This window comes from Pantherophis guttatus, chromosome 2 (genome assembly GCF_059756535.1).
Source record: "Pantherophis guttatus breed Tessera chromosome 2, ASM5975653v1, whole genome shotgun sequence".
NCBI classification, from domain to species: domain Eukaryota; kingdom Metazoa; phylum Chordata; class Lepidosauria; order Squamata; family Colubridae; genus Pantherophis; species Pantherophis guttatus.
The window spans coordinates 230,458,464-230,483,980 of record NC_142064.1 but is presented as its reverse complement, the minus strand read 5'-3'; the positions used below and the strand labels follow the sequence as shown (position 1 = coordinate 230,483,980).

The 25,517-nt window shown below is 37.0% G+C and overlaps 1 protein-coding gene across 3 annotated transcripts in view; it reads left to right on the top strand.

The window, feature by feature from the left end:
• The window catches only part of GRM7 (glutamate metabotropic receptor 7), a 496,237-nt gene that overhangs the window by 438,588 nt on the left and 32,132 nt on the right, over positions 1-25,517 (top strand). For 2 of the 3 annotated variants that reach the window (XM_034431643.3, XM_034431644.3), the window contains exon 9: positions 22,893-23,139. The exons of the other annotated variant lie outside the window; for it this stretch is intronic. In XM_034431643.3, coding sequence (XP_034287534.1) covers positions 22,893-23,139 — 247 coding nt within the window. The remainder of the gene's footprint in view (positions 1-22,892; positions 23,140-25,517) is intronic. 3 annotated transcript variants of the gene reach the window in all.

The following is a 25,517-nucleotide window of genomic DNA, read 5'->3' as shown; positions in this document are numbered from 1 at the left end:
AATTCAGTGTCTTATTCTTGGTTGTATCTTCTGTGCTTCACTACAACACTATATTTTTTTCAACACATTCTTCATCATCTCCCCCCCCCCGCATTCTTATCAAAATCATAAAAAGTTTCCAGAGGGATTAACCAGTGTGCTCTGTCACAGAGAGAGAGAGAGAGAGAGAACTTCCTGGCCCGCACTGTATTTTGTCAGGGTATGAAACAATGTAGGCAATATTACTCATTTCTGACAGCTTGAAATAGCTGCAGGTATTTGCTTTATTCCCAGACTTTTCATTGCCATGCCAACAGTGTTTGTGAATTTCTGAGTTGCTGTCGATTGTCAAGCTAAGCTGTCAGTTGTAACTTGCCATTTGACCAAATACACCTGCACTACACATGCCCTGTTGTGAGCTGTTATCGTATTTGTCTATACTGATGAAATGTAATGAGGGGAAAGAAAGAGCAAGTGAGACAGGGAATCCCAGAAGCAAACTTATCTCCATATCTGTCATGGATTTGGATAACATTTCTAATTCCTTCCTTGTCCAGTGCTTTCACACAGACATTGCAGCCTTCTTGCAACTGAGGGAGCCTAGCAAGTCAGAGCTGTACCTCCAAAAGAACATATAGATTGAATTGCAAGCATAGATCAAGGTTTCCAAAGAGCATGATTATGTTCTTCCAGATCCAGTTGATGGAGAGCAGGGATAATTCTGAAGAGATATTACATTTTAAATACAATTATCAACTGAGACACATTTGCTTGCCTCCCTCTAAAGTTCATAAAGATAATTTATGCACATTTGACATTTGTTAGTCCAGTGTGGCAAGATGATATCTCAAGGTTATGTATACTGGTATACAGTAGTTAGTGTCCAGTTGATGCCTGCCAGATGCTGCATTCAAAATATAATACGTTCATGTGGTATGAAGAAGATTTTATGAAAGAGTTGATACTTAGTATGGGTAATGCCTATAAATAACATTGGCCTTTCAGGTTGGAATGAGCTCCCCAAATCTTCTTTGGAGGGACGGGTTTCAATGATGCAGGGCAGAAATAATCCAATAATTTAAGCAGAAATCCACTTATTATTGTACAGATAGAATTAGTTTACCTTACCTTACCATATATTACCAGTGCTGGGTTGCCCCCGGTTCTCACCGGTTCTATAGAACTGGCAGTAAAACTGGAGGGAGACTCCGCCCACTGACCCTGACATCATCAAAACACTTTTGTGCTTGCGCAGAAGAGCATGTGAGCGAGCAAAGCGAGCGTGTGCGCACGGCCCCATTCCAAACCAGTAGTAAAGATAAGTAGATCCCACCCCTGCAGGGAATGGAATTGATAGTTGATCGAGAGATTGAAGCTCCATTTTTTTTTCTTTTTTCCCCCTACCAGATATATTGGACCAGGCTCTACTCTAAGTACTAATCAGATCTGATCCTGCTTATTCTCTTAGATCAGATGATTTTTAGTTATTCAAGGATTTATCTAGAGTTTCATGCTGGTTTTGCCAAGCCAGAATTAAACAACTTATAGTTGTATATAAGTAAAGGTAAAGGTTCTCCTTTACCTATATCTGCTAGTCGTTCCCAACTCTAGGGGGCGGTGCTCTTCTCCATTTCAAAGCCGAAGAGCCAGTGCTGTCCAAAGACGGTTCTGTGGTCATGTGGCCGGCATGACTAAACACCAAAGGCACACGGAATGCTGTTACCTTCCCACCAAAAGTGGTCCCTATTTTTCTACTTGCATTTTTTAGGTGCTTTCGAACTGCTAGGTTGGCAGAAGCTGGGACAAGTAACGGGAGGTCACCCCGTTACACAGCACTAGGGATTTAAACCGCTGAACTGCCGACCTTTCGATCGACAAGCTCAGCATCTTAACCACTGAGCCACCCCATCCCCTTTTTATATACATTTAAATAATTCTTTTCTAAGTCTCATGAATCAAAGTTACCTTTGAAGATTGCTGTACACAGAAGTTTGTGTGTGCATCTGTGCTTTGTGCACGTTTATATGTGCACTTGAAGAAGAAAAATCTCTTTCATTTGAACTCTAATCTCTTACCACGGCTAGCATGAATGAAGTGCAAGTAGCAAAGAAATACGATTTATAGCAGTAATTCAAATTTGATATTGAATACCACAAAATGCCAAGATTATGTGTCAGTCACTTTAATGGCATATTTGCAGGCATGAAAAATGAAACAAAGGGTTCCCTATTCATTTGCTTGAAGAAACACACAAAATCCTAATAGGCTTAACATTCAAAGACTCCAAAATATATAGTTTGGTATTCACCCTCATACATCTTCATACATAGGAACCGTGGTGGTGCAGTGGTTAGAATGTAGTACTGCAGGCTACTTCTGCTGACTGCTGGCTGCCAGCAGTTCATCAGTTCGATTCTCACTGGCTCAAGTTTGACTCAGCCTGCCATCCTTCCAAGGTCGGGTAAAATGAGGACCCAGATTGTTGGGGGCAATAGGCTGATTCTGTGAACTGCTTAGAGAGGGCTGTAAAGCACCATGAAGCAGTATATATGTCTAAGTGCTATTGCTATCCTTCAATTATGTGCAGGAAACACAAGCAGCTGTCCTGTAGTTCATAAATTGTTCCATTCCCCCTCTCCAAAAGTAGGGCAAATGGAATATCACAATCTAATCCAGCACCAAACACACATTTAAAGATTTACACTGCAACACTGTCGGCCACGTCTTGTTCATTTTGAATCCTTCCCCACAGATTCAGCTGATCTCCTGCTTGTTCAACATAATTAATAGCTTTCCCTTGTTGTTGTCTCCTTGGTGAAACTGACCTTTGAACCTCTTCTGTAAAAGCACATCTCATATGTCCATCAGGAGCATTCCTCCAATTAAACCTCCTACCGAAACTGGAATCACCCAGTCTTCCCACAGGGCTTCAAAACATTTTTCCTTCTTCTTTGAGCTACACTTAGCCTTTGAATGTCATGTTGGGAGCTAAATTTCTAAAATACAAGTGACGCTAGGAGGCCTTTGAATGTTTAGATTTAATTTAAGAATAATTCTGTCAGTATTTCATCCCGTTAATTAATTACAGTTTCTTTGATAACTTCCCCCTTGCCTTTTCCTTATATCACATGAAGTTTTACAGCTGAGTGAGATCTTTGGGATGTATTTGTGCCAAAGTACCACACCATTGGAAAACTGCTGCTTTTCTTGGAATCCCAGACTATACATTTCCATCCTAACATAATAAAGACAGGAATAAAATCTATGTGTGCAACTTAATCAATTATTAAATGTTCTTAGAGAAACATGTATCTCCCTTTTACAATAATGAGTAACCAGAGTCTTGTAGGAACTGAAAGGCAAACCAATTTATTATGACTTATATGAGTATGGTTTGAAGTCTTTTAATTTACAGGAAAGCAAGAACGGGAAGCATGCTAGTGATCCCGGGGTTCATGAAGCTTCATATGCTTCTCTGCTTTTCCATATTACATCTGAACAAGCTGAGTCAAAACATACCCTGAATTGATGGCGCAAATCAGATCAGCGATACCACCTTGATTTTGATCTGTTTTTCCATTAAAAAATCCTTTTTTCCCCCTGCACTGAAATGGCAAAGAGGAGAAAACTGACACACTTCAATTTGACAGACTGAAGCAAAGCTACTTGCCTTATTGGACTAAAGCACTACAAATAGTCCTCAACTTATGACCACAATTGAGATCTAAATTTCTGTTGCTAAATGAGACATGTGTTAAGTGAGTTTTGCCCCATTTAACAACCTTTCTTACCAAAGTTGCTAAGTGAATCAGACAGTTATTAAGTTGGTAATACAATTGTTAAATGAATCTGGCTTCTCTATTGATTTTGTATGTCAGAGGGTCGCAAAAGATGATCAAAAAAATTTCAGGACACTGCAACTGTCACAAATATGAGCCAGATGTCAAGGGGTTGAATTTTGATCACATGACCCTGGGGATGCTACAATGGTCATAAGTGTGAAAAACAGTCATAAGTCACATTTTTCATTGCTGTTGTAACTTCAAATGGTCACTTCAGATCGGACTCAACATTGAGTCAATGTTGTGGCCTGCCAGTGGCCAGCAGAGCTGGCAGCAGATTTCGACTGTGAGGAGGTTGGGGAGGAACGTCGGCCAGTCCTGGAGTCTGGGGAAGGCTTGAACGATGGCTCTCAGTTGGAGACAGAGAGGGGGCCAAGGCCATCTGGTAATTCTTTGCTGCCTCCGGAGTCTCCGGAATCTGACATCAGCAAGGCAGAAGAACAGCGTGAGCCTGTCCCCAGTGTGCGCATGCACAGAGCTGCCAGAAGACAGGAACAATTAAGAAAACAGGGTCGACTTGAGAGTAAGGCTTGGATATGATTGGCCCTCCCATAAGACATAAAAGAGAAGTGAATGGGACATGAGCTTTTGCAGGAAGCAATTAGTTCATCTGGTCCGTAAAAGCTGTGGAAAAGTTCTGTTTCACTCTGTGCTAAGTTTGGCCTTGCCCTGCATGTGGCAATTAGTTCTCTGGCAGCATTCCAAGGGAGATAAGGTGGGTGTTTGTAAACACTCCCCTGCAAGACTGTTTGATAAGCCTTTGGACTGGGAATGACAATAATTCACAGACATCTGAATTAAAGAGATTTGCCGGAAATAAGTTTGTGCTGTATACTTTTTAAGGAAGGTCAGAACGGTCAAAATGACATTTTTCAAAGCAGATCATTTTGTGCACTTCTACTGATGTCACAGACAGGACCATTCAGTTTTCAAGTGGACAATATAGGTGTCGTTTGCTTCTTCTGCGATCTGTCTGTTACTCTGTCTATCTCAGGTCAGTTGGATGTTGCTATGCAGTCCTGCATAACTAACAAATAACTATAGCTACTCTCAAAGCCTCATACCCTGAAAATGCAACATTAGTTTTAACTGGTCTGTTAACTTTTTATATTCTGTTATTTTAGTTAAAAAAACATTAATGCAATATACTACATTAAAGGACAAAATATTATGTGAAGTGATTTGGCTAAAACTAGGGACTGTTGTTGGAATATTAGTTAGAAAAAAAGAGAGCACTGCTTTGCTCTGTGCTTCAGAGATCCAAGTATCATTATGTAACATAAAAGGAAAAAAAATTCTTTGTGTGTGGTTGCATGTGGTGGTGGTAGTGATGGGACGGGGGGTTGTTTGACTAATGGGGAGGTGAACCAGTATGGAGGAATAAAAAGGCTTCTCTGATTATTGATGCTATAAATATTTAATTTCAGATAGTTTTTACAAACACTCCTATTTGTCATTTTGTCCTCTTAAGATTTTTTAAAGACTTTTAACATGAAAACTTCTCTGTCAAGGTCATGTTCCCGTATTATGCTTTTAGGATTGATAAATATTTTCACACTTAAGGGATATTGAAAATTAGTCCTAGAGGACCTGTTTATGGTGGCCTTATCTCCCCTTGAGTTTGTCTTCTGCAAGTAGTAATTTTTCCTATTGTGACCCCAATGTTCTCTTTTGGGACCCAGTGTTTCCTGCTGCAACTGGACATACTGAAATTTCATGAAGCCCATAACCTGCACAACTACTGTATAACATGCAAGTTTGCTATTGCTCAAGACTTACAAGCAAGAGCTTTAATTTGAGAAGCATTTGTGCCAAGCAACTTTAGGCACTGATCAGAATTATTGTACTTCTTGGTGTTCTTTGCATCTTCAGTTTATTACTGTTGCCCGCCAGGCTTATATAGTATGCCTAGTGTAAGTGTTTTTTTGTTTGTTTTTTTGCTGAAATGAAGAGCCATATTTGCACCAAATGGTATCTCATGATTGTCCTATTAGTTATGTTCCCTTAAATTCCACTGTTGAAAATCCCACCGCAAATTACATTGGGCCAGTCTTTATTAGCTCCAATCTTAAAAAGCATACTAATATTTAACAGAGACCATGACATTTCTTATAGGAGAGAAGAACCATGCGGTTTCAAAGGCAAATATTGATGTTAATTTTGACATTGTTATATTCCTCTGAGAGACCAGTAAGATGCTTACCTTCACATAGTTTTAAAAAGTATGTCCAATGTCTTCTGAAAAGCTTTTACATTCCTGCTTGGAGGCATGTTGCTGTTTTAAGAAAAAATATAGGGCATTTTTTCTCTTAGCTACATGACAATATTTCATTAATAATGTAAATCAGAAATCTATTGAAATATGAATGCTAGACATAGAGTAAAGGCTGAAGGAACATATAATGACTACATCCCTATGCCCATCAACCTCTTACTTTTCCCAGACTCTTTGTGCTCAGTAAAGAGATCTGGAGAGGAGCTATAATTGTCTCAAACCAATTTGAGCTTAGCTCACTCAGAGGTCATGACTGCATGAGCATCAGAGTCAGGAAGAAATGAGGCAGAGAAAACCCCAAAATATAGTGGGGGCAGGAGTAAGCAAGCATAGTCTAAATAGGAAGGGATGGATCAATGGTTGCAGAAGTTGATGGATGGAGAAATAAATAGACAAGCATGGAGATTTTATATTTAATATAAAATTTGTATAGATTTAATATAAAAACATTAAAATCAGAGGAAAAAAGAAGGTTTATCAAGCTTTTTGACCACAACTTGATAGCATCTTTACTGCAGGCATGAATGAAGCTACATACAACAGTTGCTGACAATTATGAATCAGAAGACACAAAATATTTGTATACTCTCAAAGGTTTAAATTTGTGGCACCTAAATGATTGTTTTCTGCTTACATATTGGTCATCTGTGGCCACTCAACCTTCACATTAGATTATTAAAGCAATCTGCAGATTGCCTTTTGCCTTGTTTCCATTCTCACCTAAGAGTCATTTTTTTTAAAAAAAGTGTCCGACAAAAAAAAAAAAAAAAACCAGCCCAACATCAGTTGTGACATGTACAAACTGATGTTTGTACATGTCATAACAATTCTACAAGCTTTTATCAAGCATGGCCTAGATTGATAGAATGTGGGGTCACAGAATCACATGCACGTTTTGCGCCCTAGAGTCAGACACAACCAGACAGGGGAAATCTTTATCTTTACCTTTTTACCTTTCTGTTGGATTGCTGGCATGGCAAAGATTTCCCATCACAGATAACAATATAATTAGTTAATGGAAGTAATAAAATACTAATTCATTTATAAAGCTCATCTGTCCCTTTTCAGACTGTCAGAAGTAGAAAAACAGGTGTTTACCACATTTGCCCTAGGCAAACGACTCCCTGTTAAAATACTTTATGAAGAGTCTTATGACAGATACTTTGCCGGAATGAGAAATTATACATATTCATGAAAAAGGGATTTTCAGTTTTACTGTTTTGTTTTTGAATGTTGCCTGCATTCATCACCTGCTTAGGTCTATTTGACAGCTAATTAATTTTCCTCTGCCATAAATGTATCCAAGATTTCCGCATTGCTCAATGAAATTTATTCAACATGACAATTAATACGTTGCAAGATGAAGCCTGTAATTGATAAAAGTAAATTCCATGTCACAAGAGTCTACAGATTACAAGCTCTCTTCTTGGTAAGACTAGCCCAGGAAGAGGAGGGTATCCTCTGATCTTACGAATTATTACTTCAGGCAGTTTTCATATAAGCACAAAGGAACCTTCCACAAGGCTTCTTTTCAGATAAAGATCAGATCTTCTTTTCCCTATTCCAGGAAAGTATAAAGAAATTCAATCAAGAGTAATAATGGCTTACACTATTAAAAATAACATTTTAGAGATGTGGTGATGGTGGTGTATGTCACGTGAAAGATAAAAGCACAGATTTGAATGAGGAACCCTCTGTGTGGATTTCTATGGAATAATTATCTGCAGTCTTCAGATAAGTGCTTGAGATGAAGATAATTACTCATATTGCCTTCCTAATTCCCTGCCTTTCCTTTCTTAATTCAATTCACCAAATGCAGCTCAGCTCTGTGTACTAATTATGTATTAAGCTATCCCCATTCTTCACTGTTCTGTAAGGCAGAACAGGTCACTGCTACTGTTTCCAAGAAGCTGGTATCTTTCCAGGTTGATTAATTTTTCCCACGTTACCTTGGCAGGTAACTTACATTGAGCTATAAAAAGGTAGTACATTTCAGAGATGTCGCAAACTCTTTGCTTATTTTGCATCAAATTAGATTCTGGGTTCTATGCAGTCAGATTTAATATTCATTTCATCTTTGAGTTACTGTTATGCAGCTTAGCTCAGCAGAATTTCTCCAACTACATCCTTCAATCCTCCTGTTTTCACAATGTACTTCTGCTCTATTTTTGCATCAAAATGGGTTAGCTCTGCCATAGGAGAAAAATGATGTCTATATGACACCTACGGTTGGGTACATCTGCTCTTGAAATAGTTGCAGTAGTTTCTGGAAAAGAAAAAAAGAAAAGAAAGTAATGTAAAGTAAAGAGCTGAATGTCCCAAAGGTGCTTTTTCAAGAGGCAACTGGACTTTCTGGTTTTTCTTTGAAGACATTTCACTTCTCATCCAAGAAGCTTCTTCAGCTCTGACTGCATGGTGGGGAATGGAAGGATTTATATTCCTTGCAGACAGCTGGTCATTTGCATTCTTTTAGTGGGTCATTAAGGTCACCTGGAGGTTTATGTTTCATCAGGGTCACCTGAGTGGTGCAAATGGGTATGGAGCCTTCTTGGAACTGTTGAAAGGACTGTGTTGTAGACTGGAGATAGATGATGATGTATCCTTCCCCCTCTGTTGAGAGAGGGCTGTTCAATTTTGCCATAGATGGCCTCTTTAACCCCTCTTTCAATCCAGCGCATGGCACAACATAGAAGAACAAACACATCAGGACTATATTCAGCAGTACATCTGCATTTAAAAGATACAGGCCACTCTTTTGAAGACAGCAAAGTCCACATTTTGGACAGAGAAGACCTCTGGTTTGGAAGAGGGGTTAAAGAGGCCATCTATGTCAAAATTGAACAGCTCTCTCTCAACAGAGGGGGAAGGGATACAGCATCATCTATCTCCAATCTATAACATAGTCATTTCAACAGTTCCAAGAAGGCTCCACACCTATTTGCACCACTCAGGTGACCCTGATGACACAGATAAACCTCCAAGTGACCTTAACGACCCACTAAAAAAATGCAAATGACCATCTGTCTGCAAAGAGTATAAATCCTTCCATTCCCTACCATCCAGTCAGAGCTGAAGAAGCTTCTTGGATGAGAAGCGAAATGTCTTCAAAGAAAAACCAGAAAGTCCAGTTGCCTCTTGAAAAGGCACCTTTGGGACAACCATGACCTGAATGACTGAGTATCTACATAGACTTAAAGAGCTGAATATGAGACATAAAGAGCTGAATTATGAGACTGCATGTTTTTGTTTATTGTTTTTCAAAATCTTTAATCTCTCAAGGCTGCAGACTCCATCTTTTTAAACTAAAAGATAATCAGTGGGAACTCTAATCCCATTTTAGTTAATACAAAGCTTTCAAGTCATTCTTTCAAGAGTGAAGAATAAAGGTGGGTAAAGCTGACACCAATGGAGCTGAGAAGTAAGACCAGCTATTATGAATTCCATTATTAATGGAGCTTCATATACAATATTCATATATAGGATCAGAGTTTGAAATATTTTTATGGTCTACACTTCTTTAGTCTGTGTTTGGCCAAATCTTTTCTTCATCACGAAACAGCTTGTTAATACAGTTTCAGTACAAGGCTTCTTTAGCTTAATAGTAAATTAGTACATTCAGCATGGACCCACAGCCTTACCAAGTATTAAAGAAGTAAGTGTGGGGAAAATAGCTTGCTGTCATTTTCTTTTACCTAAAAAAGAAGATTGCTTTTTCTTTAATTACACAGTATTGAATTGAAAATCAGGTGGTGCAACATGCTTCCTTGACATTCCCATGGAAACCTATAGAGGCTATTTGCATGCCTTGTTATTCTGTATAGTAATAGCTTCAATCATCATAACTACTGTCATTTGTTTATCAAATGTCCCCTGGGGAACCATCATTAGTCATTGGTAAAACTCACTGAACTTCATTGCAGGCTAGCAATCAACTTAGCATAACTCTGTAACTCAATTGCCACTTTAAACTATAGCAACTACAAATCTCAGTAGGCTAGTATTGATGTCACGTGACTGTAAAATTTTTAAAAAGTCATACATGGAAATCATGAATAATATATTATTTGAAATATATTATTCAAATATCAGGATTATTAATCACTAACCCCTTTGCACATAGATGTGAATACAATAACGTTTGGAATGCAAGAATATTACTTGAGCCTTGGTTACCTAAACTATTGATATACTTGGACCTTCAGAACATTTCAAGAAAGGCACTTTCTGCTTGTCTTCATCAGATGTTGAGGGCTAGAGTAAGATCTTTCAGGTGGCAATCTCAGTTTGGGAATGTTTCTGAAATCTACTTTTGGGACCTAGTGGTCTATATTGCCTTTAGTTTACATAGTTCTACCTTCCTACTATAACTGATTTTCTTTGTATTCTTGATTATCCAAAGAATGGTTATTTCAGAGAGAGAGAGAGAGAGAGAGAGAGAGAGAGAGAGAGAGAGAGAGAGAGAGAGAGAGAGAAATGTAGAATTAAATGCATAAATAAAATGGAAAAAGTCATAATTGTGGTGATAAATATGGCAAAAGGGGTTTTAACTTTTCAGAATTAAGTGTTACAGATGTGCATTTAAAAAGACAAACAATGTTCATAAAATGGTGTTGTTGCACTCTCTATTAGCTTATACTTAAGCAGAGTATTATTTCCCCTACATTCTACCTCTTGTACCTTCAGATATCTCATTAAAAAAAAAATATGCACAAAATGTTTTTATTATTTAGTTAGGATTTATGTATTTATTTTGAAAAAGAAATATCCTAAAAAACAAAACACAACTTTTCTTCCTGTAGTTCAGTGTTTTTAATGCAAGATCATGTGGGTAGATGATCTACCTACTGCTTCCAGATATATGGCTCCTAGTGGTACTCAAACAAAATATATTGGGAAGTGTAGTAATGGTGGAATTTCTGGAAAACTGGCAAAGAGGAAATGGACAGTGGTGTGCACTCTTCCCCTTACATTGATATAATTCTATACTTCTATATAATAACTATACAGTGAAATATATTTGAGTATTTAGCACACTATATCAGTTAACCTCAAGCAGCTACTTTATTGATCTGACCTGTTCAGTCTTGGCATAAAACATCTTGATAGGGTGGTATGATCTTCTCCGTTCTTGGCTATAACTCTCCGATATAAAAATGTTGATAGAGATTCTCAGTCATCCAAGTCATGATTGTCCCAAAGATGCTTTTACAAGTGGCAATTGGACTTTTTTTGTTTTTACTTGAAGATGTTTTGCTTCTCATCCAAGAATGTCAGAACTGAAGAAACTTCTTGGATGAGAAGCAAAACATCTTCAAGGAAAAACAAAGGAAGTCCAGTTGCCTTTTGAAAAAGTACCTTTTATATAAACTAGATACTTTTTGCTCTTGGCGTAGCCTTTCTCTTGGCATAGGTAGATGAACACTGTCAAGAATGAGATGAGATGATGAGATGAGATGAGATGAGATGAGATGAGATGAGATGAGATGAGATGGGATGGGATGAGTAGATGGACATGTTTATGGGATATACCCAGCCTCCTTGTCCTTGGCAAAAATGATCAGTCATGTACAGGTGGATTCATTATTGACTGTGTTCTATATAAACCAATCACAAATCCCTATAAAACAAATATCAGAGCCGAACTAACCTGCACACCTACTGGCTTGGAAAAGGGGTCCATCATTGGTTGGGTTTTTGTTTTGAATGGGAGATGTTAGTAAGATGTCATTGCTTCTTTAGGCATAGTGTTGTATTTTTGTAAGCTATATTTTATTGTTTCTTCTTTGTTTCTCATACTGTCTTGGAGTAAAGCCTTGATTATCCATACTGGACTGCTTATTGCCTCTGAATCAAAAAAATAAAATAAAATAAAATAGCGGCAGCCAAACAGCATAGGAAGCTATTCTAATGTTTATTTGTGAATCGGTTTTCTTCCCCTATCCCCCATTATGTTAAGAAATGTAAAAGTGGTTGAAAACCATAAAAGACTTGCAAATTGAAAGAAATCTCTGAAGGCCTATAAATCAAACCTATTAATGGATCATGAGGTCCTGCTCAGTCACTTGTCGTCTCCCTTGGACAACTCCTCCAACTCTTCCTTGGAGGCCAGCTTGAGGGAGAACGAGCTCATTCCTGGCACATCAGGAATGGAGTTAATTGTTGACCCTGAATGGCCAGCAGAAAGAGAATTACAGGCTTGCAGGACAGTGAAGAGGAGGGGGAGGAGCTGCCTGCCATGGTGGATCTCAGAGCATGCAGGGCAGAGAAATGGAGGTCTGCCAGATTGCTTGGGAGAAGGCCCTGCTCCTCTTTATGGACTGTACCAAGAAGCTATTTAGCATGGCAGACAGAGATGTTGCTGGGAACATCATGTGCAGGTCGTGGCTGTGTGTTTGTTTGTGTTTTCTACTTGAATTTTGAGAGTCTGAACTTCGATAACCAGTGAGCTAATGTGGATGTGCTTTCAGGTTTTGCCTGGGGGCTTTATGTTTATTTATTGGACTTACTTGTTTGAGCAGTTTTGTTTTATGGACTAATTGTCCATTGCCTGGGGGATTAATCTGGGCTTGCTTGTGACTGGCTTTGTTTGGAACAATTCAAAAGTCGGGAGAAGAGAACTGCTGGGGAATACCAGACTCTCCATAAACCACACTGACATGTATGTGTGAGTGAGTGGGGCAGCACAATTGTACCTTGGTCTTCTTTATTTGGATTACTGCAAAGTTTCCTCTTTGCAATGCCCTTGAAGGTATTCAGAAGCTGTAATTGCTGCAGAATTGCTGCAGAATGCAACAGTGCAGGTAGTTAAGAGTGCTCATTTACCACTTCTGTTTTAAAAGCTGCACTGCACTTTTGAAAATATAAGCCAAGGAATTCCAGAACAAAAGCAAAACAAAAGCCTTAAATATAGTGTAATTAAGGAAAAAATTAAAACATCCACAAAGAAAAAGAGAGGCAGAGGGAGAGAGGGAGAGAAAAGGGGCACAAGAGAGATATTATTTATATATTCCTACAGTTTATTTTATCTATATTTAATATATGTTTCCAAAAGTAATTTATAAAGATGGAAGTATAGATAAAATATCCCCACTTACTAAAGATAAAATGTCCCTACTTACTAAAGATAATATGACAGCATAGATGAAAAATGGAGCCTGAAAAATGGAAATAATTTCATTAATTCTGAAATCCCTCTATTGAATATAGAATTCTCTATGCGCCTCTTATTCAGAGGCAGTCCTATATTGAAAGCTCTATATTTAAGGAGCTATGCAGTCTAAGAGTTAACAATGCAACAAACAAACCAGAGTTAGAAAGATAAAAATAATGCAAATATGAACTTGAGGAATATAAACCACCAGGATCTGATGAATTACATCCCAGAGTTCTGAAAGAGCTGGCAGATGTTATCTCAGAACCATTGTACCATATCTTTAAAAAATTCTGGAGCACCAGGGAACTACCAGAGGATTGGAAAAAAGCTGATGTGGTTCCCATCTTCAAAACAAAAACAAAAACAAAAACCTGAGACCCACGAAACTACAGAGCAATTAGTCTAACATCAATACCTGGGAAGATACTGGAGAAAAATAATAATAATAATAATAATAATAATAATAATAATAATAATAATAACAACAACAACAACAACAACAACAACAACAACAACAACAATAGACCTGTGAACATCTAGAAACAAATAAAATTATAACTAGAAGCCAGCATGAGTTCTAGATCATGCTAAACCAATCTTATTTCATTCTTTCAAAAGTGGCTAAATTAGTAGATAAACAAAATGCTGTGGACATAGTATACTTAGACATCAGCAAGGCATTCAGCAAAGTAGATCACAACCTACTTCTTGGTAAAATGTGGGACAGACAGCATCACCACCAGATGGATTTGTAACTGGCTCACAAACCATACTCAATGAGTAGTCCTTAATAGTACTACATCTACATGGAGGGAAGTAAGCAGTGGGTACCACAAGGTTCTGTCATAGGTCCAGTACTATTCAATATCTTCATCTTAGATGTGGGAATAGAAGGGGAACTCATCAAATTTGCAGATGACACTAAGATGATAGGAATAGCCATCACCCCAGAAGACAAGCTCAGGATCCAAAAAGGTCTTGACAGATTTGAACAATGGGCCCTATCCAACAACATGAATTGTAAGGTTTTATACGTAGGCAGGAAAAATCAAAGGTACAAGTACAGATTAGGCAAAACCTGGCTCAAAAATGGTAATTATCAGAGGGACCTTGGAATCCTAGTGGACAATCTCTTAAACATGAGCCAGCAGTGTGCAGTAGCAGACAAAAAAGCTAATACAATCCTTAGTTGTATAAACAGAGGCATAGAATCAAAATCAAGTAAAATATTAGTACCGTTTTATAAATCCTTAGTAAAACCACTGTATTTTATTACTGCTTTATCAGTATTCCTTTATGGCAATAAATTTGCCATAAAGGAATTAGGTAAGAATTAGGTTTTTAAAAGCAGGATACCTGAGTCTTTAAATAATAAACAAATACAAAAATCCAATGTTTTCGTAGAGCCCATGAATAGGCAGCTGTTTCTGCTATTAATTTCTATCAAAAGACCTTAACTGATGGAAATCATTAAGAACAAAAAGTAAGCATTCCTTTATATTTCTTTTCAAAGTGTTAGTACAAAAAGGAAAAAAAAATCTTTATTCTTTTATTATATTAATAAAATATAATAAAATTTTTTTTAAAAAAGTGTTAGTACAAAAAGTCAGTTGTTCTTTGATGGAGACAATAGTAAAATGTGACCTTGGAATAGTATTTACAGCTTTAAAATCCCTTCTGCATAGAAATGTTTATGCTGAAATAGTGCCAGCATCTGAATAGGATATGACATACTGGAGACATCCCTGGTGTTTGTATGTGTGAAGAAAAAAAAATCAGTAAAAACTCAAATGTTCAGTCCAATGGAAGTGGCAGGAATGAGAATATGCTCCTGGGGCAGATTCTAATAGTCTCTCCCCTGTTTCTGGAGGTTTAAGCTAAGAAGCTGCCACATTCTCTAGAAAGCATTCCTCTACAACCCCCAGGCCACTACCAGCCCACGGCCTTTTAGAAACTGGGCTGCATGAGTGCATGTGTGAAGCTCCATTCACGTGAGTGGATAGCACTTGTGCTCACTCATGATGCTCCATTCATGGGCGCAATGGGTACATGTACTACCACTTGCACAAATGGAGCTGTGCACACATGGGCACATGCACATGCCTGATACACACACATACACACACACACCACTGGGTTGCCAAACTGGAAAGGTTGGGGACTGTGCTCTATAGCAATTAATTGCTTATTTTGGGTACTGTTAAAGTTCTCTAAAGTTAGAGAAACTTTCTTTCTTTAATTATATCCTGTATGACTTGAGCCCTGGGTATGTGAAGGCAAATCTTTCTGATTCTAAGACATTGTATAGTAGGGGAAGAACATTGAATTAGAGGTAAGGAGATCCACATTAAATAGCTATTCTACTATTAAGCTGACTAGATGATCTTCAACAATTATATTTTTTTGTTCTTCATTGACTCAGAGTTTGTTAGGATTAGAATGATCTCTGAGTAAAGCTGAGCCCCTAATGTTGTAGGAAAAATACCTTCAATTTTGACCTGCCCTCAATTGCTAATCTATACTGTAGCAATTTCTATAATATTCTGAAAATGACCTTGTTCTCAAAAATCCAATCTATACATGATCTTTCCCATCTTCTACACAGCTCAATTTTTCCAAACATGGGTATTTTCCCCAGCTTCTGCATTCTGTATAATGTTGTTTATCCTGAAAGGGAACAGTATAATTGGTATGTAAGTCCATCTTAATATGCTATTCCTGGTATGTGGTGTTTTGTGTACATACAGGGAAAGGAGCACTCTTGTAATCTTTGACTTTTAGGCTTGCTGTCAAACATCAGCCATAATACTAATGAGTGTTTTGAACAATATGCAGGTTGTATTACACGAATGGATATTTTATATGTGAAATTATGACTGAAATATTTCTGTACCTTTATTAATTCACACTGTCAGGAAGTTTCTCCTTAGTTTTAGGTTGCTTCTCTCCTTGTTCAATTTCTATCCATTGCTTCTTGTTTTGCCTTCTGGTGCTTTAGAAAATACATTGCCCCCCCCTTCTTTCTGGCAGCCCCTTAAAAGCCTGTTGCCTATCACACTCTTGGGCAAAGCATGTGAGCCATTTCCTCCTTTCAGTGGTCCATGAAAGCGCATCTATAGTATATAGATAATAAAGCTGAAAAAAAGATGAACAGAACTATACATACGTTTACAGAACTATAGATACGTTGAGGCTGAGTGTGACAAGGAATGGCTGGGAGGGGAGGGGCCAGGTGAGGCACTCCTTGACATGAGTGACATTGAGTTGGCCACACCCACTCAGTCACCTGACCATCAAGCCACACCCACTGTCACTGACCACCAAGCCACACCCACAAAATAAGCCACGCCCACAGAACCAATAGTAAAAAAAAATTAGAACCCACCCTTGGTATGTATGTAGAAGTGTTTCAGTTTTATTTTTATAATAGGGTCTTTTCCATCTTTTATTTTGAATAACAAAAGGGTGCCATCCACGTATCTCAAACTTTTGGCACTCTCATTTGATTCCATACTTTCCAGTCATGTCTTTCTTATAATATCTTAGTAGACCCAAACTTTCATTATCCATTTTTCCTTGCACTTGAAACCTACTTGCGTTGCTCTCCAGTTCAGCTTTAAGAGAGTTCCCTATTGCTTTCCATAAATCCTGGGGTATTTTATTACCTAAGATAAGCATATCAACTCCATTTCTTATAGAACCGATATATTTTGACTGCATGTGATTTATTTATTGATTAATAGAAGTTATATGACCACTTATCTCAGATAATAATCCTAGCCAGCTCAAACGAATCAATAAAACCAAAGGTAAAAACAAAACTAACCTTTTCACAAGGCCAATTGTAAACCAGACCAAATCTTGCTGACATACCTATTTTGTACATTTGACAACAAGCTGCATATGGAAGTCTCCTGGCTGATTACACCAAATGAACTTTTTCATTTTGTGTCCTATGATTTTATTGCAGTGTTGCTCTTCTAAAGATGCTGAGTTTCTGAGTAGATGGTTTGTTATTTAAACCACATACTGGCAATGAACAAAGAGGTCTCTTAAAAGCCTATCAATATGTAATTGGCATTATTGTTTTTATTTAATCCAAATCTTTCTTTAATGTTAGGTTGCTCCATTTCTTAAACTTTTATTTTTTTATTTATTGAATTTATATTGCCACCTTATTCGCCCATGGCGACTCAATGCAGCTTACAGAATATTTTGCACTGCAATGCTAATTAGAAAGATTATTATTATTATTATTATTATTATTATTATTATTATTATTAATAATAATAATAATAATAATAATAATAATAATAATAATAATAATAATAATAATAATAATATTTCTATGATGCCTACTCTCCGAGGACTCTGGGCGTCTTACACCAAAGACAGTATACTAAATAGCATATTTCCCCCAACAATCTGGGTCCTCAGATTGGGTCCAAAAAGATTATGTTTTTGCTAGCCATTTCATTTCCCAGGTTTTGCAATTAGCCATTGAATTCCTCGCTGCTTTTGCAGGATTTTGTCTGTTGCAGAACCATACCCTTGTGTAACATTTGATGTTCATTAGACAACCATCAATTCTGATACAGTCCTGTCATTTATTTAGTTACAAATTAGCACATTTGTAACAATGTCTCTTTGAGTATCATTGCCAGTCCATTCCTTCCTATGATCTCATGTCTTGAATATCATATAATTATCTGATATAAAGTAGCCCATTCCAATCTACCTACATTCACAAATTCCTGAAGCAGCCTGAAGAATTTAATGCACTTCGTCTCGGGAGTGACTATTATGTTGTGGGATGTGGTAGGCAAGAACAGATAGCATAGATACAACAGCATTTATTGACTCAACTGGAACTCTCAACAACAAGCAAATCCCTGTAATTTATACTCCGGGTCCACAGGGCCTCAACCAATCATAATACTTGAAAAAGCCCGCCCAAATATGAATGTTCTAAGTTTCCCTCCAAAACAGTCGAAGTTAACAGTTAGGGTCATCTAAAGGTTAGTTTTACTTTAGCAAAACTATATGTATTCAATACGTAACAGTGACCATTTCAAGTTTTCTTTGGTTCATACCAAACAGGGACTTCCCATAGTTCCTGTTCCAACAGTGGGTGTCTTAGTCAAACAAAGGATCCTTTTTAAAAATCTGGTGCTATTAGTAATTCCCTTGAGGCTTTGGCCTCATTATGTTATCATTTCCAAATCAATTCATGAATTTCAAGGTTCTTCTCCACTAACTACAATCATACTCCTGGATTGAGGGATTTTATCATCCGTCATCCCAAAGTCTAAAAATTACAGTCATATCCTTATCATTTTCTTGGCATGTAGCACTTTGGCTACTGACTCTTCTTTGATATTAATTTCCATTTCAGGCACTGAAATCATCTTAAAATGAGTATGGAGGCTATTCTCATCTCAGTGTAGCTGTTCCAGAGAAGGGGGAAAAAGTAAAATTACAAGCTTACAACTCATAGGAATTTATTCTTTTTATGTTAATGTATAATTTGAGGTAATATTTGAACAAAGCTGTCCTCAAATGCAAAATAGTTGCTAGCCTGCTCTTCAAATTTCAAGGACAGTTATGTCTGAGTTTCGTGTTCATTTATATTTGGAACATGCAAGAATGAATTAACATACTTCTATAAACCAGATGAAATAATAAATGAGGGACAAATTTTAATCTGCAATTAAAGCATTAATTGATTAAACTATTAAATAAGTTGATGAAGCTTGCAAAATATCATAAAGCCTCTGTGATCTGCAACATGATTTACTAATTTTTCATCCTTAGTCCTATATGCTTGTACAGGTTGGTGACCCATTCAGGCACTTAATTCTTAGCCTATAAGAAGATTTAGAATAGGATTTATTCAACTTGATGGAAGTTAAAATCATGTTTTAGTGCTTCGTTGGTTTGGTCCCTTAGAATGTTCATTCTCTTTTAGAAATGAAAGGAAAAGAATGAATGAGCTGGAATTTATTCTTGACTCACATTTCTGTACCAGGAAAGAATTATAACGTGTGTGGTTTTGACATTTTTTTTAAAAAAAATACTGTTTTTTCCATGTGCTGCTTCAATCTTCCCATAGCCATTTTGTAAAGCACTATTCTATCACAAGCTCTCCAAATGCAGAACACTGTAGGAAGGAAATTTTGAAGCCATCTAATAGCAGCCACTGACCTACACTATGACCATTGTCACATTGATAGAATGAGTTCCTATTGTCCTTCAGCTATGCATAAAATAAGAATAAAATTAACCTTGATGGATATAACAAGAGTCCCATTTAGTCTATCCCTTGAGTTATGCAATGACCAACTAAATGCATTTGAGAAGTTTGCTAGCCTGATGTCACTGCAAACTGAGGAGCTACTTGCTGTAATCTTTCATTTAGGACAGCTGCTTTTGCACTTTAATCATGTCAAAAAGGAAGGCAGTTTAAATTGTGGGCTTCTGGCCGCCATCTTGACTGTTTTGATAACCCCCACCCCTAAATGCTCCTGATTACTCTTGTTTGAACCCTTTCCAATTCAATAATTCCTTCTTAAGATATGGTGGTGAGAAATGTATCTAATACTTCATGCCTATAGATAAGGCTAGGATGATCGTTGTTATTTGGTCTTTCATTTTGAGGAGTGAGAGAGATTGGAGAATCAATTTAAAAATATTATCTGGGATAATTTAGTTTAGTGCTTATTCTAATATGGGTTTATCATCTCTACATAGGGTGACTCAGGCTTCTAATTTTCTTCCTTTATGACACTGAAATTTGGAAGTATGGTTAGAAGGAGATCCAAGAGGATAACAAGAGGGCTTAAAAAGTGTCTGGCAAAGAATTGTAGGATGTCCACCTTGCTTTCCTTGATTTTTCAAAAATTAAGACTCATTATTTTGGCTGCAGTCAAAATAATGCATTGGACAGACTCAATGTGCAGAAGAGATGTTATTGAGAGGAGTAGGTGGTTAGAGTTCTGAAATTCTGGAACATCCTTTTGGAACAACAAAATCTTGACAAAAAGTACAATACATGAATTTGAACTAAGAAGGTACTAAAAAGCTAGATGGCGAGGAATGGACTCAAGCTGACCCCTAAAATGGAGTGGTTGTGATCCTATGGATCACATGAGTGTGAGGATGTTTCATTTTCAAGCATGATTAGGTCTTTGGGACTGGTACACAACGTGTGGGTTTCCTTAGATGTATAGGTCTTGGTCAAGGAGCAGGTAGGCCTTCACACAAATTTATTTTTTGCAGCAGTAGAGTCCATAGCTAGACTATGAGACCCTAAGACAACCACAGTGCAAATTACTGCAATATGCTGGCCTTGAAAACAATTTAGAAGCTGCAGCTGTCCTAAAAAGCAGCTTTAACAGGCACCTATGGCCATGTCATAATGTTGCTTCTTTTTGAGTCTATTACTTACAAATAGACTTTCGGATATAATTCAGGATGCTGGTTATCACCTATAAAGGCCCACATGGCATAGGTCAATTATTGGGGTGGGTGGGTGGGTATCTGTCTCCTATAATTAAACATCTCATATGATTGGGCAGATTTGGCATTCTCTGGGAACTGCCCACCCAGAGATTTGTACAGCTCCACCCCATACACACACAATAGCCTTATTTAAATGAGTCCTGGGTCTTTCTCCAAGCCTGTATGAAATGACACATTGAATTCTTTGTGTGATGACTGGTTGATTAGAGTCTTTGGATACTTGGTTTCATGTTGTTTAATATTGATTTCTCTCAAATTGCTTACATTGCTTAACATGATATCCTGTATCCTGTGTAATATATATCCATGTATATATTAAATTAAAAACAGACAAGCAAACACTGCAAACAAATGTCAAACCAGAGATTAACTGTTGTAAAAAGGCAAATTGTATGCTTAGAAACCACTTAGAAACTAAAATAGGTGGATACCATTAAGTAAATCCAGTTAGCTTGGAAACTGTACTTAAAAAGTTATTGATCAATGTTTTCTCATCAAATTGGGGGAAGTATTGACTTAATTCCATCAGATTTGGTCCTAAAGCTGCAAATCTGAAATATTTACTGTAATAACTTGGACAAAAAGATGAAAAATGCTGATGAGATTGTAGATGGCTCAAAATCGAGTGGGATAGTGAAAGATAAAAACAAATCTAAAAATTGCTTTAGCAAATTTGAACTGAAAATAAAAGGATGAAACAAACATAAAATTATTCATTTAAGTTAAAGAAATCAAATACATTGGCGCACAATATACATATATGGTTTAGCAAAAGAAGTTAGTGTGACATAGCTGCTAAAAATGGAAAAACAATTTTAGATTGCATCAATCATAGCATAATTTCCAAATTATGAAAAGTTAATTCTGCAGCACTCACTATAGGAACAGTGTTCATTTGGGGCATTACGTTTTAAGAAAAAATCAGAGAGACTAGAATAAGTTGAGAGAAGGGCAGTGAGGATGACCAGAGGACAAGAAACTAAATTTTATAGTGAGAAATAGAAAATTGAGAAAATTTAAACTTGGCAATAGATTTCTGAAGGGAATATGTTAGTGCTTTTAAAATGTGAAGGGATGCTATGTACAGCCAAATTATTCTTTTTTGTCTCAGAGTATAAGAAACAGAATAGTATTCTTAAATTACAAAAAAAAAAGAAGAAGAAGAACTCAATTAAATGTTAGAGAAAACTTTAGTTCTACAGTGGAACCAATTGCTAAGCTATAATGTAAAAAAAAAAAAAGAATGCCTTTATTTGTATATCTTCACTGAGAAGGGGTTTGAACTCAATGACTTAAATGGCCCTTTTCTTGAATTATATGGTTCTTAGAAACTCGTGGTTTTTGCATACAATAGCAGCTATGTTTTGAAAATGTCCATAAGATCTTTTCCCCCAGAATTTAGGTTTTCAATCTCTCTCTCTCTCACACACATGCACACGTTCTTGTCATTTGCAAATGCCCTCTAAGAGGATATATGGGAAATATTCCTCAAATAATCATTAATGGAATCCATATTGTTTTATAATGAGGGCTGGGTTTAACTACGGGCATTGATTGGGAAAAAGCTTTTAGGGAAGAAGGGAACTCTCCATTTCAGTCCATTAGAGCCTTGTCAATCACTCCAATCAAATTCTGTTGGTTAAGTTTTTTATACTTCTCTTTTTAAAAAAAATTCTCGATACCAACTATTTAAATGTTTCAATCTCAGTTGAAAACATATTCATTAGAAAAACACAGGTATATTTGGACAGTGTCTAAGCCAAAATGGAAACAAATGTGTTAATTTTATAATTGACAGCAACAAAAAAACAACAACATTTTTTCACCTATGAAAACTTACTGAGTAAATTCACTTACAATATCAAGTTAATTTTGTACCAAGCTTAAGAAGTATTTCTGTCATTTTTTCCCCCTGTCACTATGGCCTCAGATAGATTGTGTAGACCAAAAGTCCACACATAACCTAAATAACATGAGCGTCTGACAAATGGTTATTGATGAGGAATTTGGAATACCGAAGATCTGTTTGGAATCGCATAAAAGGCACCTCCGTTGTTGAACTTATTGCACTCACCCACTCCTTGTTTTTCAATGGTGTGTCTTTTCCTATTCTGTCTTCTAGGTCTATGTACAAACCACCACCCTTACAATATCTATGAACTTAAGTGCTTCAGTGGCCCTGGGGATGCTTTACATGCCGAAAGTTTATATCATCATCTTTCATCCTGAACTAAACGTCCAAAAGCGGAAACGCAGCTTCAAAGCAGTAGTGACAGCAGCCACCATGTCATCACGACTATCACACAAAACTAGCGACAGGCCCAATGGGGAAGCAAAAACAGAACTTTGTGAAAATGTAGATCCAAACAGTAAGTAGTTTGAAACTTTTTTTTTTGCCAGAGTGTTGTAGAGACTGTGTTGAGAGGAGCCTTATCTTTGAGAACTCATCCCTACTTTGTTCTTATCCCGAAGATTATACAGAAGTCTACCTGAAGCTGTTCTATTCCCATGAGATGCTGCTTTTATAATGTTAATCTTTTGCCCAGAGCTTTTTGATTCTCCATGCTGAGAATAACTCTCTGAGTTGCTTTAGAATGTACCACAGGCAATTCTTCTAGATATCTCCCCTTTCCTTTTAGGGGGTAGCCTTTTGAGCATGACGGTTTTCTTTGATAATTGATCTCAGACTGAATACTCATTCAGGTCACCTATTTCTGATGCTGTTAAATAGAGAAGCAAGAAATAGGTTGGGGTGTCTTTTTTTGCCTATTTTATGTAGCTTACTCATACCAAAAAGTATATGCAATATATGCCTTCACTCCTCATGGCATCGTTACGACCACCGCCATATTCTTTTGAGGGTGACCAGAATTGAAGTCCAACAATACAGAGGATGCCTTCTGGTCTGAGGTTTTCACTACAGCTTTAAAGGAAATGTCTTAAAATGCTTCCAATAACAACCCAAAATAAATAAATAAATAAATAAAAATCTTGGAGTTATCTGCTTTAAATGTGAAGGAAAAACTCAACTTTAAAAAACTCTTGTGTTAATTTATATCCTAAGTCAGTTGCTGTTTCATGTTCCAATATGAAACGGTGGTAGGTTTCCTTCAACCGCAGTGAACATAAAACAACCGTGCCTAGTTAAAATAGGATGGTAGTGGTTGTGGTGTTTACTTTGATGATGGTGTTTAGATTCAGTGTGAACACTGTTCAGATGTTTAGGAATTTGAAGCATTTACCATGCAAATTTCCTTGTTAAGCTCCATCCTCCTTTATGAGTATTATTATTTGATGAACATTCATCCGGAGCAGCACTTCAGGGTTTTGCTGGTTTCTAAATAGTTCCCAAGATTATGGTTGCAATTTATTTTTTATCTCCACCCCCAAAAAGACATTTTGCTCAAATAATGAGTGTCATGGTTTTCCAACAACCCTCCCTCCCCCCCCCAAAAAAACCCTATTATTTTAATACCAACAAAATATTGTTTGCCAATTCATCTCCATAACATTAAAGGACTATTATAGTTAGAGAGAATATTTGGTAATATGAATATTTATTTAAATAGTTCAATTAAAAGACAGGTGATAGATTAACCATTTTAATTGACAGCCCTAATCACAGGCAGAGGATTCTGGTTAACTTGAACACAATATATAAAGGGAAATTAGATGCAAATTATGTAAAGAACAAAGGAATTTTAATACATGATTGTCCTCATTTGAAAAGTTCTCTGAGTGGCTTTCTCATATTTATCAACAACTGGCAAAAAGTAGCTTCCAGGTCTCAGAATAGCAATAGCATTTAGAGTTATATACCACCCCATTGCACTCTCTGAGCAGTTTGCAAATGTAAGCATTATTTGCATACTGTCCCACCAATCTGGGTCCTCATTTTACTAACCTTGGAAGGATGGAAGGCTGAATCAACCTTGGGCCCTGTCAGGATCGAACTCTAGACTTTGGGCAGAATTTGCCTGCGATATTGCACTTAATCACTGTACCACTAGGACTCCTTAACAGAACAACTTTAAATGCTGTGTGGATATTATGCCTTTGAAAGGTGGTTAGTTGAGCCTCCCCCTGAGCTGTCTTCCTGCCTAAGAAGTTCAAAAAGCCATTGTAACAATCATTTTAAAAGAAATGATCAAACATCAGACAGCAGTATGATCTCATGCTTAGATACAATTGCTACCAGTTACTTAAAGGCTTTAATTTTTGACTTTCTAAATATTGTTGTTGAGTCAAAACACCTCTGCAACTCTGTGAAACTGATATTTAATGAGGAGGAAAAGTAAAATTAAAATTGGCTATTAAACCAATTAGATTAGATTGGGGTACGATCAGAAGACTTGCAATGTCCCATGTATGATCTTTTCACTTTTGCGAAGATTCTTTGTGAAACAAGATCTAATCTAGACTATCGTAACCCATGATACTCTGTATGAGTTGGAAATAGCATTTCCAGAATTGCCACTCATCCACCTCATAGGTTGTGGATCATGGAAGTTGCTAAAGAGTATCAGGTTGGAGAAAGCTGGGTGGATGTTCTAATCTAATGGTTAAATCAGAAAACTGTTTTGAGTGTTGAGAAATTTGAGTCAACAACATCAGCTTGTTGCAGCTTCTGAAAATGTCCTGAGATGAAGAGTACCAAGGACAGTTTCTGGCATAACCCCAAGTCATTTCAACACCTCCCAAGCAGTGACTGAGTACTCTTATCCTTATTTTAGATACTAACTGTTCT